Consider the following 13,559-nt stretch of genomic DNA (forward strand, 5'->3'; position numbering starts at 1 on the left):
GAAGCAGGACAAAAGCTAATAGAGTTTTGCCAAGAGAACACGCTGATCATAGCAAACACTCTTTTCCAACAGCACAAGAGATGACTCTACACATGGACATCACCAGATGGTCAATATCGAAATCAGATTGATTATGTCCTTTGCAGCCAAAGATGGAGAAGCTCCATACAGTCAGTAAAAACAAGACCTGGAGCTGACTGTGGCTCAGATCATGAGCTGCTTCTTGCAAAATTTCGGCTGAAATTGAAGAACGTAGGGAAAACCACTAAACCATTCAGGTATGACCTAAATCATATCCCTGATGAATATACAGTGGAGGTGAGGAATAGATTTCAGGGATTAGACCTGATAGACAGAGTGCCTGAGGAACTATGGACGGAGGTCCGTAACATTATTCAGGAGGCAGCAACGAAATCCATCTCAAAGAAAAAGAAATGCAAGAAAGCCAAGTGGCTGTCTGATGAGGGTTTACAAGTAGCTGAGGAAAGAAGGGAAGCAAAAAGCAAGGGAGAAAGGGGAAGATATATCCAACTGAATGCAGAGTTCCAGAGAATAGCAAGGAGAGACAAGAAGGCCTTCTTAAATGAACAATGCAAGGAAATCGAGGAAAACAACAGAATGGGAAAGACTAGAGATCTCTTCAAGAAAATTGGAGATCTCAAGGGAACGTTTTGTGCAAAGACGGGCATGATAAAGGACAAAGAAGGCAGGGACCTCACAGAAGCAGATGAGATTAAGAAGAGGTGGAAAGAATACACAGAAGAACTATACAGGAAAGATCTTAATGTCCTTGATAGCCATGATAGTAATGTCCTTGATAGCCATGATAGTGCGGTCACTGAACTTGAGCCGGACATCCTCGAGAGTGAAGTCAAGTGGGCCTTAGGAAGCATTAGTAACAACAAAGCTAGCGGAGATGACAGTATTCCAGCTGAGCTATTTAAAATCCTAAACGATGATGCTGTTGAAGTGCTGCATTCAATATGCCAACAAATTTGGAACACTCAGCAATGGCCGCAAGACTGGAAAAGGTCAGTTTACATTCCAATTCCAAAGAAGGGCAACGCCAAAGAGTGTTCAAACTACCGCACAATTGCGCTCATTTCACATGCCAGCAAGGTGATGCTCAAAATCCTACAAGCTAGGCTTCAGCAGTATGCGAACCGAGAACTACCGGAAGTACAAGCTGGGTTTCGAAGAGGCAGAGGAACTAGAGATCAAATCGCCAACATTCGCTGCATCATGGAGAAAGCAAGAGAATTCCAGAAAAACGTCTATTTCTGCTTCATTGACTACGCTAAAGCCTTTGATTGTGTGGATCACAACAAACTGTGGCAAATTCTGAAAGTGATGGGAGTACCAGACCACCTTACCTGTCTCCTGAGAAACCTGTAGGAGGGTCAAGAAGCAACAGTAAGAACCAGACATGGAACAACCGAGTGGTTCAAAATTGGGAAAGGAGTATGACAAGGCTGCATATTGTCGCCCTGCTTATTTAACTTACATGCAGAGTACATCATGAGAAATGCCGGGTTGGATGAATCAGAGGTTGGAATTAAGATTGCTGGGAGAATTATCAACAACCTCCGATATGCAGACAATACCACCCTAATGGCAGAAAGTGAAGAGGATCTAAAGAGCCTCTTGTTGAGGGTGAAAGAGGAGAGTGCAAAAGCTGGTTTGAAACTCAACATTAAAAAAACTAAGATCATGGCATCTGGCCCTATCACTTCCTGGCATATAGAAGGGGAAGAAATGGAAGCAGTGACAGATTTTACTTTCTTGGGCTCCAAGATCACCGCAGACGGTGACTGTAGCCATGAAATTAAAAGATGCTTGCTCCTTGGGAGGAAAGCTATGGCAAACCTAGACAGCATAGTAAGAAGCAGAGACATCACCTTGCCAACAAAGGTTCGTCTAATCAAAGCTATGGTTTTCCCAGTAGTAATGTTTGGCTGTGAGAGCTGGACTATAAGGAAGGCTGAGCGCCGAAGAATTGATGCTTTCAAACTGTGGTGCTGGAGAAGACTCTTACGAGTCCCCTGGACTGCAAGGAGGTCAAATCAGTCCATCCTCAAGGAAATCGACCCTGAGTGCTCATTGGAAGGACAGATAGTGAAGCTGAAGCTCCAATATTTTGGCCACCTAATGCGAAGAGAAAACTCTCTGGAAAAGACCCTGATGCTGGGAAAGACTGAAGGCAAAAGGAGAAGGGGACGGCAGAGGATGAGATGGCTAGATAGCATCACTGATGCAATGAATATGAACCTGAGCACACTCCGGGAGAGTGCGCAGGACAGGAAGGCCTGGCGTGCTATGGTCCATGGGGTCACGAAGAGTCGGACACGACTGAACGACTGAACAACAACATCCCTAATCTCTGGTGCAGGTTTTTTTGAAGTGCAAATAGTACTTTCCTTTTGTCTGTCCTGAATCTGTCACTATGCAGCTTCACTGGATGACCTGAGGCTCCTCATTAAGGGAAGAAAAAAGTTAAACATCTATTTGGCTGCAATACACATTACCTGGGAAAAAGTCATACTAGAACTTAGCTTATTTATTGCACTACTCCACTTTCACTACTCCACATAATTTTATCAACCTACCCCTTATTTGGAAGGGTTGGAAGGGGCCTATAAGACCATCGAGAATAATACAGTTGGAAGGGGCCTATAAGACCATCGAGTCCAACCCCCTGCTCCATGCAGGAATCTAAGTCAGAGCATCCCTGATATCCCGTCCAGCCTCATCTTGAATGCCTCCAGTGTGGGAGAGCCCACTACCTCCCCAGGCAACTGGTTCCACTGTCTTATCACTCTAACAGTCAGGAAGTTTTTCCTGATGTTCAGCCGGAATCTGGCTTCCTGTAACTTGAGCCCATTATTCTGTATCCTGCATTCTGGGATGATCGAGAAGAGATCCTGGCCTTCCTCTCTGTGACAACCTTTCAAGTACTTGAAGAGCGCTATCCTATCTCCCCTCAGTCTTCTCTTCTCAAGGCGAAACATGCCCAGTTCTTTCAGTCTCTCCTCATAGAGCTTTGTTTCCAGTCCCCTGATCATCTTTGTTGCCCTCCTCTGAACCCTCTCCATCTTACCTGCATTCTTCTTAAAGTGCAGTGCCCAGAACTGGACACAGTACTCCAAATGAGGCCTAACCAGTGCTGAGTAGAGGGGAACTAGTACTTCACGGGATTTGGAAGCTATGCTTCTATTAATGCAGCCCAAAAGAGCACTTGCCTTTTTTGCAGCCACATCACATTGCTGGCTCATATTCACCTTGTGACCTACAACAATTCCAGGATCCTTCTCGCTTGTAGTGTTGTTGAGCTACGTATCCCCCATCTTGTAACTGTGCATTTGGTTTCTTTTTCCTAGGTGCAGAACTTGGCATTTATCCCTCTTAAATGTCATTCTGTTGTTTTCTGCCCAGCGCTCCAGCCTATCAAGATCACTTTGAATTTTGTTTCTGTCTTCCAAGTTATTAGCTATCCCACCCAATTTTGTGTCATCTGCAAATTTGATCAGCATTCCCTGCACCTCCTCCTCCAAGTCATTAATAAAAATGTTGAAGAGCACTGGGCCCAGGACTGAGCCCTGCGGTACCCCACTTTTTACCACTCCCCAGTTTGAGAAGATCCCATTGATAAGCACTATTTGAGTCCGATTCTGTATCCAACTGTGGATCCACCGGATCGTTGTTTCATCTAGCCCACTTTGAGCTAGTTTGCTCATCAAGATATCAAGGGGCACTTTGTCGAAAGCTTTGCTGAAGCTGAGGTATATGATGTCCACAGTATTCCCACAGTCCATAAGGGAGGCTACCTGATCTAAGAGATAGGAGAAGGCTAAGCCATTGTCTCCGTCCGTACCTCCACTGCCTCCAGTGTCTTTCTTGGTTCAAAGCCAATCTGAACAGTTCCTTCAGGCTTGTTTTGTGAAAGCCTGGCAATGTGCACAGGCTTCTACCTTATGCCCTTCTCTGAGGCAAAACGGGCCCAAAGGATTCCAACGGTCAAAGGTAATTTGTTCCCACAATGGACACACTTCTGAAAAGGAGCCTGGAGGGCTATATGAGAAAAACGAAACAATAAAATAAAAATAACAACAACAACAATAATGGAAGAAGAATGATAGAACAAAAAGAGAGGAAAAAAACTCAGCAAAAACGCTTTCAGATTGACCAAATGCAGAGAAGTTCCCTAATGAGGCTACCACAATCATGGTCAAAAGAGAACTGGGAATAAGTGGGAACCAGCTAGGGACATGCACAGTGGGACAGTCAGGGAGGGTTCCTGCCAAATTTCCTCAGCTTTAGAAGTTTCCCAGAACGAGGCTCCGTGCAGGCACAGAGCCCATATGTGTGATGCACAGAGACCACGAAGAAGAAGCTTTTTCCGATCTTTCCTGAGAGAGCATAGATAAGGGAAGGGATACCCTTGCTAGAACTAGCAATGGAAACCCCAGGCAGTACTGTCACAATTCTTTTGGCAACAGATGCAAGGGGGTGTCTGGCAACCCATCAAAAATAGTTTGGCAGGCTTCATGACGCCTAGACATTGCACTTTTTGCCCCCCTGGTACACCCTAAAAGGCAATAAATAACAAATAAAGACTGCAATCCTATGCACACATATCCGAGAGTAAGCTCCTCTGAACAAGTGGGACTTACTTTTGTGTAAACATACATAGGAATGCACTGGTCTTGAGTTTTCAAGCTCCACCGTGCTCTTCTTTTTTGAAAGTATCACCTCACCTACATTATATCATACCAGTTTCCTTAAAATACACTATTACTGAAATTATAATAATTTAATTAGTGCTTAACATTATCCAGCTTTGTGTTTTTGTGCTTACTTCCATGAAGTGCATGTTTTTTCTCCTATTAGTGGCAATTATTATGAAACTATATTCCTAAAAATTACATTCAATGAAGGCTGTTTACTACATTGGTTTATGAATCAGTGGAGTTCAATTTTCCATATAAGTAAACAGCAGTGGACTCGAAACATCTGCCTTCAACTATAATGGCACTGCATATACTTCAAAAAGTTAAGACCACATTAGGCATATTTACCCTATTATAAAATTTCAGTGCTCCTCTGTAGAGATAGGCTCTCACGCTACGAGGCTCAATTTTGATGGCTTCGGTACAATTCATTATTGCCTTAGAGTATCTTCCTTTGCTCCCAAAGTAAGCAGCACGACTTAAATATGCCTTTACAGAAGAAGACAAAGACATCACAAAACTGGGTAGGAAAACTCCAAAGGGTTATGTGTACATCTTACTGTTTTACATGTGCAACAGAAGGGTAACGTGTTCAACATTTTCAAGCTTTGACCTGTCTGGAATGATTTGTAACTGTGAGTAGAGTCAGCCATATTAACAATTAATATCTCTCTCTCACACCCACACACACACACACACACAGGCTGAAAGCCTTTCTATACAATCAGCAATTGTACAGTAAATGCAAATTAGTGTATCATTTGAAACTGGGAAAATGTTTTCATTTCCCCTAATAGTGCATTTATTGCTGTTGTGATTGCTAGGTGGAGTGTGGATGCACAAGTATCACAGACCCATACTAGACAGAACTCTTTCTCTCATCCCACACATCCCTATACCATCTGAACCTTTTATTTCAGTTTTATTATCATTTTTTTATTTATTTATTTTATTTATTTATTACATTTATATCCTGCCTTTTTTCCTCCTTAAGGAACCCAAGGTTGTTTTTTAAGCTGTTTGCTCTCCCACAATACAACCCTGGCGTAGGAGGGCTCAGCTACCCTCCTCTTTTAAGTCTCAAATGTCAGGAAGATTACACCCAAGCTGACTTGGGTTCCTTGCAAGAGGAAAAATGGAATAATATAAACGTAATAAATGTAATAATAAATAAATAATCCCCCTTCCCTAGCAAAGACTTATCATTTTCACAGTCTTTCCCTTAGACATTATTGATGTATCCTGTGAGCTTCCTTTCTTCTGTATGGCAGCATATATTTAGCCAGATGTTTTTAAACAGCATTCAGTACCAGAGCCATTCTCACACAGTGAGGTTCACTCCACAAAATTATATTATGTCCAGATGGGATATTAAAACTGACTTACGGAAGTTTTGGGAACCCACACATGCCTATGGGAGAACGAGTTCTGTCACTTACCATGAATCATATTTATTGACCATCACACAGAAAGGCTCCAACAGCCTGTGCCTAGGCATGATTACTTGAATGTAAATCACACTGTGTACATGATTGCTGCCTAAGAGTGGAAATGTGAAACAAAGGATGTGCACAAGCCACTAGTGCATTATCATACATAGATTGTCATGTGGTCAAGGAGGCCCGCCTGAACCTCTGCAGCAGCAAGCCAACTGTGTCTAGGTCCCAGCCTAAAAGCCTCCCTTTCCCAACTAGCTAGTAGGAGTGAGAGAAGATATTAAAAATTTGAAGCTGCTATTTGCATTGGGAGTAAATCCCCCACTGGAGTCATTGGGGGATTTCTGCCCAATACAAATTTTCAGGAATTTGTAATGAAGTCAAAACGTGATGTAAGCACCAGCAGCCTATTCATTATCTGTCTGTCTGTAAGTCTTCCCTAGCCATTGGCTAGCTTGTTGTGATGTCACAAAAGCATGAGAATATAGGAACTGGTGGAAAGGGCTCAAACAAGGAAGAAGGTGCATCTGAATAACTTAGAAGAAGAAATGAAGGAAGGAGAGAGATACGGGGCAAGAGATGTTAAACAGGCTAGATGTCAGCCTGCCTGTTAATGAATACCCATTACTATATAGACATAGCATGTTCTGGGAAAACACCCTCATACGGGGCACAATGATGAGGCTATGTGCTGGTGGAAGGAGATATGAGGATGGATTTCTCTATGTGATCTCCAATCCATTGACTGTGGATGGATTACTTTACTTCCTGGTAGCTTGTGCTATCATGGGACAAATGAAAATATTATTGTTCATTAGAATTCTTAAAATAACTGTACGTGTGCTGATAGGAAGGTGTGTGGCTAGATGAGGAAAGCTGAATTTAAGGAAGACCCAACTATAATGAATATTTCCAGAAATTGTAAGTTTTCCACTGTTACCACTTAATGCAGGACATCAAGATTATTTAAGTTACCTGCTTAACAAATGGCCAGCGTAAATGGTTTTCTGTTTCCATTTGACTGCCGAAAGACTAACGCTACAACACTAGAAAGATAAATGGTTACCTCCCATAATGCAATGCATGGAAGATCTAACACCATTAGCAACATTTGAAAGGGTGATATATAGGTTCCACATGTAAATGGACATAAGTTCAGATATTTGATCTGCTTTTATTGAAGTTTATATATAATCTAGAGATGTACGAAACACTTAGCTTGCTCTGTGCCGGGCAATCCGCGGTTGAGGGGAAGCGCTCTGTCCCTCCCCCTGGAATCCTTCCTGGCCAGCTCCGCTCTGTGGCAGCTCCAGCTGCAGCCGGAGTTCCGACTGCGGCCAGGCTGCTATGGCCGCAAATGGAGATCAGCTGGAGCCACTGCTGGAGCTGCCGGAGCCACCACCACTGCCGCATCCGCCGCCAGTTAAGCTCCGTCCCGGAGGGATTCTGCGGGGTGGCGGGGGTGGAGGCCGTTCTGCCACGGATTCCGGGGGGCTGGATTCTAAAGAATCCAGCCTCACTGGCGTCCGTGGCGGAATTCTCTGACATCTCTAGTATAATCCACTTTTTCTACAATGCTGTAATAACTGAAACTCAGACTTCTAAAGCATGTAGTTATACTATATATTTTATTTCATTTTGATCCTTTTTTCTTTTTTTGCTCGTTTTTTGTCGTTGTTGAAATTTACAATTAAAAAATAATTTTAAAAAAGAGTATTTAAGTTTTATTTCAGTATCTTCAAAATTCCAAATAATCAGTGCTTACCTGAAAATGTGTTGGTAAAACAGCAAGCGTTTTGTTAAAATCTAATATGCATTTAGCTTGTTGGAGCTGCATTCTGCACAGCCCTCGCTGATAATATGCATCCGCATAACGTGGATATAGCCTGACAGCAGAAGTAAAAGAATCGCAGGCCTAAAAAGATAAGTAGGTTTTACTGAATACTGCCTTTATAAAATAGCTACAATATCAACATTTAAAGTTAATTTCCTATTGTTTCTCATATTTTCTTCTTACTTATTTTAAACTATAGTAAACATGAATATAAACATGGTATATTGAGGGAACACAGACAATGTGAGACAAATTGTTCTACTCCTTTATTTTATTATTTATTTATTTAGGGGTGTTTTTATCCCACTGGGAGCTGAAAAAGGCTCCCAGAGTAGCTTACAAAGATGAATACCAATATCAACATTTTCTTCTGCAAAACTGCAGTACTAACAGGAAATCTTGTGACTTTGGATTTGTTGACTATATGTTGATTTTGATGTATCTAATGGTATTTGAAAACTTATAGAAAAAGAAACAAATAAAAATTTCAATTCATTACGCTTAAAACCAAAAGAAAATCATACCTCTAATAAAGCGATTTGCTCCATGTAGCATTGACCCATAAATAAATATATCTCTGCAGCCTCAAATGTATTAGGCGGAGCTCTTGCAGTACCAGTCAGCAGCTTTAAGGCCTGCTTGAAACTGGCCACAGCATCCTGTAATAAAAAATAAATGTAAGATACTATTAAGCCTTTTTAGAAATCTTAGTCTTGAGGGTGATCCTGCTCTCCTGTCTGTAGTTGCTTAAGAGGAGAGAAATGGCGAATCACTCACCTTTTTGAATAACAATTCCACCTTTAAAAATAACAACCACCAATCTTGGAAATGCTATTGTTTTTTTTGTTTTGTTTTTTTTAGAAGTTAAAGTTTTTAATGAAGTTAATATAAACAATAGGAAAGGGATAAAAATCCTGCTGCAAGCAAGCCAAGTCTAAAATATGTCTGCTTCTTATACAGTGCTTATACACCAAAATGGGATTGTTACTATACTAAAATAGCCCACTAGCAGACTAGATCCCTCCCAGTCCTTCTCCTCCCTTGCTCACACTAGCATCTCCAGGGGGCATTCCCTAATGTGTTACTCATCCTTATCCCCCAATCCTATTGCCTCTTTCACATCACGTGTTCTTTTATACTGGAGATACCAGGTATTGAATCTGGGACCTTCTGAATGCAAAGTTTGTGCTCTACTGTTGAGCAAAGGTCCCTCCTTTATGTAAGATTCTAGCTCACCTTACCCCCGAACTATCCTGATCCCTTGTAAACAAATAAAAAACCCCAAGAAAACTAAGTGTGGGGGAGGGACAGGTGTTAGGCACTTGGGGTAAACCACATGTTTATTTTTATTTATTTTATTTATTTAAAATATTTCTTGTCCACCTTTCAAATCAGCAACAGCAGCAAACATTAAAAAAAAAAATAAAACACCAGCATAAAATAAAACTTACAGCAGACAACTGCAGCTACAACCCAGACTGATATCACATAATCAGGGGAAGGCCAGAGTAAAGTAATAAGTTTTCAGTGCCTTCTTAAAAGCCTGCAATGAATGATGGAGCTTGGCAGACCCCCAATGACAACTTGCTCCAGAGGTGTGGGGCCACTGCGGAAAAGACCTTTTCTCATGTGGACACCAGCCTAACTGCTCTCACAGATGGGCAAAGAAGGGCCTCTCTTGCTGAACTTAAAAGTTTGGGCAGGCTGATATGGGTGAAGGTGGTCCTTCAGGTAATTTGGTCCCAAACTGTTTAAAACTTTAAAGGTCAAAACAAGCACTTTCAATTAGGCTCAGAAACACACCAGTAACTAGTGTAGCTGGTGCAATATAGTTGTTATATGATCGAATAGCCTTGCCCCTGCCAACACTTTGGCGGCCACATTCTGCATCACCTGAAGTTTCTGGACCATCTTCAAAGGCAGCCTCACATACAGTGCATTAGAGTAGTCCAGCCTGGACGTCACTAGTGCATGAATAACTGCAGCAAGATCCATCCTCTCCACATAGGGCCACAGCTGGTATACCAGCCTAGGCTGGTAAAACGTACTCCTGGACACCGCAGCCATCTGGGCTTCCCCAGGTAGCGCACAGTCCAGGAGGGCAGGCAGTAAGCAAACAAATGGATGATCAAATACTTCCTGAAAGGGACCATTACACATTTCATCAGACGTGAAGGTGAAGAAGCCAGGATTAGAACAAATCTATTTATCCAAAGGGTGACAGATTAGCTAGCACAGCACTGTCTATCAATAGTCAAGGGAGAAAGACAAATGCATTTGGGTGTAGGAAATTATGACTGAACAAGAAGCCAAAGGTTGATCAAATCCCATACACAAGTGTATTTCAGCCACACCAACTTTTCCTCTGGCTTTGAAAAAAAGTTTTCTTAAAAACTCCACAAACGTAAGAGTGTTTCTTTAACCTTGTGTTTTTTGGCTTTCATTTGGATTTTTCCAAGCAGAACAAACATCGCAGGTTCAGGTTGCTTTTTGGTAACTGCAAGTGCACACTCAATAGCCTTCTTATAATTCTGACAAAATGAGTGAACAAGTGCTTCTTGAACAAGAGAGCATTCAAGGGATCCTGTAAAATATTTAAAGACGAGTTCATTATGGGCCAAAGTATTTATTATTGTGCATTCTAGTGCATATAAATACAGATATAATAAATTGTTAAAATAAACATTTATAAGTATATAATTTTAAAATGATGAATGCCAACAAAACATAGTAAAGTCCTTTTTTATCTTACCATCTTTCACATAAGACCATAAGCTGTCGCCTTATACAAAGTCAGACCATTGGTTATTTAGCTCAGTATCACCTGGTAGTGGCTCTCCGGGATTTCAGACAGGTGTCTTTCTCAGCCCTCTCTGATATTGTCAGGGATTGAACATGGAACCTATTGCACACAAAACGTGTGCTCTACTGCTGAGCTATGGCCCTTCCCTGGCCTTAGAGAAACTTCAAACAGCCAATGGAAATAGCCCAAACTGGATATGGGCAAACCTCATACACTTCTCTTCTAAATCAAGTGGCCAACCCAGGTCTGGCTTAAAGATGAAGAACCATAAGATAGGAGAGAAGAGGTCTTGAAGTTGTCCTTCAACAGTTAGCACCTGTGTAGCAGATTGAGCAGGCACACAGGTCACCTGGTCACAATCTTCCCCACTAGGGTGAGATGTATTGTATTTGTATTAAAATTGTAGTAATTTCTTCTTAATGTGTATCTCCACATATAAATTAGCACATGCAATTTTTATGCGCACCCCTGTCCTCTTCTCTTTTTTGGTTATTATATGTCTAGGAATAGTTCTTCTAAGTGTTGGTGGGGATGTGATGTGGTGGGGTCTTTCCACCATATGTGGTGGGATTGTAAGACGGTCTCAGATTTTTTGGACCAAATTTTCTCGGAAATCGCAAATGTAATAGGAACTATAACCAATTATCCAGAATTAGCACTTTTAAACCTATTCCATGGACAGTATAGATTTCTATCACATAAGAAACTGGTGGGATATCTTTTAATGGCAGCAAGAGTGCTTATTGCCAGATATTGGAAAGATCTACAAGGAATTTCAGTAGCTAAGTGGTATAAGGTATGGGAAGTAGCATTACTAGAAAAACTCACTCAAAAGTTATGCATAGCAAAAGGACAAAAGAAAATAGATACTTTTGCTGCCGAGTGGTGGACTTTTATTGCATAAATGTATAAAGATAGTACTACACATTCAGTCCCAAAAGCCTTTAGTAATATTTGGTTTACATAAGGCGTAAACCTCCTTTAATTATAACGTTCATATTTATTTTAATATATGTAATAGCCCCCTAAAACTCTTATTTTTTGTGAGTATGTATTGTAATAAGATTCCATATGTTGTTTGAATTATTGGGGGGGTCTTTTCGTTTTCTTTCCTTTTTTCTTCTTTTCTCTTCCCTCTTTCTTCTCTTTATTAGTATTATTTTATATGATGGATCTTGTTGATTATTGTTTATGGTGTTTTATGTACTAAAAATATTTGGCTTAACAGGCAAAATTTACCTGAGCTGCAAGAGTTTTCTGCAATTGAAGGGTAACCGGGGGGGGGGGGGGGTGTCTGTCTCTTTCCTTTGACATTTACTGACTAGTATAAAACATTTCTATAGTTTCTCCTCCTGCACTTGTAGCATCTCATAGTAGTTTAACTAAAACTAAAAAGGTCTGCAGCTTCAGTCTTATAAATACTTACCTGGGAGTGAGTCCCACTGAATACAGTGGGGCTTACTTCTGAATAGACATGCATAGACTTCCACTGTAAAACAATTAAGAATGCAATCCTATGCATGTTTAGACAACTGGCTGGGGGATGCTGGAAGTTATAGGATTTTCCTCTGTCTAAACATGCACAGAATTGCCTACATGCATAGAATACCTAGGGAGGTAGTGGGCTCTCCCACACTGGAGGCATTCAAGATGAGGCTAGACAGCCATCTGTCAGGGATGCCACCTGGATTCCTGCATTGAGCAGGGGATTGGACTCGATGGCCTTGTAGGCCCCTTCAACCCTACTATTCTATGATTCTATTATTCTAATTGCACCTTAAGACAACAAGATGATGCATCATTTAGTTGAGAGTAAGTCTCACTGCTTCATTATAAGTATTATAACTAATAGTAATAATAAATAATTTAGGAAGCAATCCTATGGCCACTAGACACTGGCTAGATAGCCATAAAGCCTTTGATTGTATGGATCACAACAAACTGTGGCAAATTCTGAAAGAGATGCGGGTACCAGACCACCTTTCCTGTCTCCTGAGAAACCTGTACGAGGGTCAAGAAGCAACAGTAAGAACCAGACATGGAACAACCGAGTGGTTCAAAATTGGGAAAGGAGTACGACAAGGCTGCCTATTGTCGCCCTGCTTATTTAACTTATATGCAGAGTACATCATGAGAAACGCCGGGTTGGATGAATCAGAGGTCGGAATTAAGATTGCCAGGAGAATTATCAACAACCTCCGATATGCAGATGATACCACCCTAATGGCAGAAAGCAAAGAGGATCTAAAGAGCCTCTTGTTGAAGGTGAAAGTGGAGAGTGCAAAAGCTGGTTTGAAACTCAACATTAAAAAAACGAAGATCATGGCATCTGGCCCCATCACTTCCTGGCATACAGAAGGGGAAGAAATGGAAGTAGCGACAGATTGTATTTTCTTGGGCTCAGATACTCAGAAGGACAGATACTGAAGCTGAAGCTCAAAAATTTTGGCCACCTAATGCGAAGAGAAAACTCTCTGGAAAAGACCCTGATGCTGGGAAAGACTGAAGGCAAAAGGAGAAGGGGACGGCAGAGGATGAGATGGCTAGATAGCATCACTGATGCAATGAAAATGGACTTGAGCACGCTCCGGGAGAGAACGCAGGACAGGAAGGCCTGGCGTGCTATGGTACATGGGGTCACGAAGAGTCGGACACAACTGAATGACTGAACAACAACAAATGTTGTTTTCCGGGAACTAACCTCGGAGCCCGTGCTCCAAGTTCGGTACCCGGAGAACCAACCTCCCCCCACTTCCGTG

At 41.6% G+C, this 13,559-nt stretch overlaps 1 protein-coding gene across 1 annotated transcript in view; it reads right to left on the bottom strand.

Annotated features, from left to right (window-relative positions):
• Positions 1–13,559, bottom strand: part of TTC6 (tetratricopeptide repeat domain 6) — a 170,511-nt gene that overhangs the window by 29,744 nt on the left and 127,208 nt on the right. The window contains exons 29-32 of the mRNA XM_084827146.1: positions 10,421–10,581; positions 8,522–8,656; positions 7,929–8,078; positions 5,076–5,216 (exon numbers count right to left, since the gene is read on the bottom strand). Of these exons, the coding sequence (XP_084683272.1) occupies positions 5,076–5,216; positions 7,929–8,078; positions 8,522–8,656; positions 10,421–10,581 (587 nt within the window). The remainder of the gene's footprint in view (positions 1–5,075; positions 5,217–7,928; positions 8,079–8,521; positions 8,657–10,420; positions 10,582–13,559) is intronic.

The sequence above is a fragment of the Heloderma suspectum genome, chromosome 1, assembly GCF_057233095.1.
Source record: "Heloderma suspectum isolate Gila_16-S chromosome 1, 16-S_ref, whole genome shotgun sequence".
NCBI classification, from domain to species: Eukaryota; Metazoa; Chordata; class Lepidosauria; order Squamata; family Helodermatidae; genus Heloderma; species Heloderma suspectum.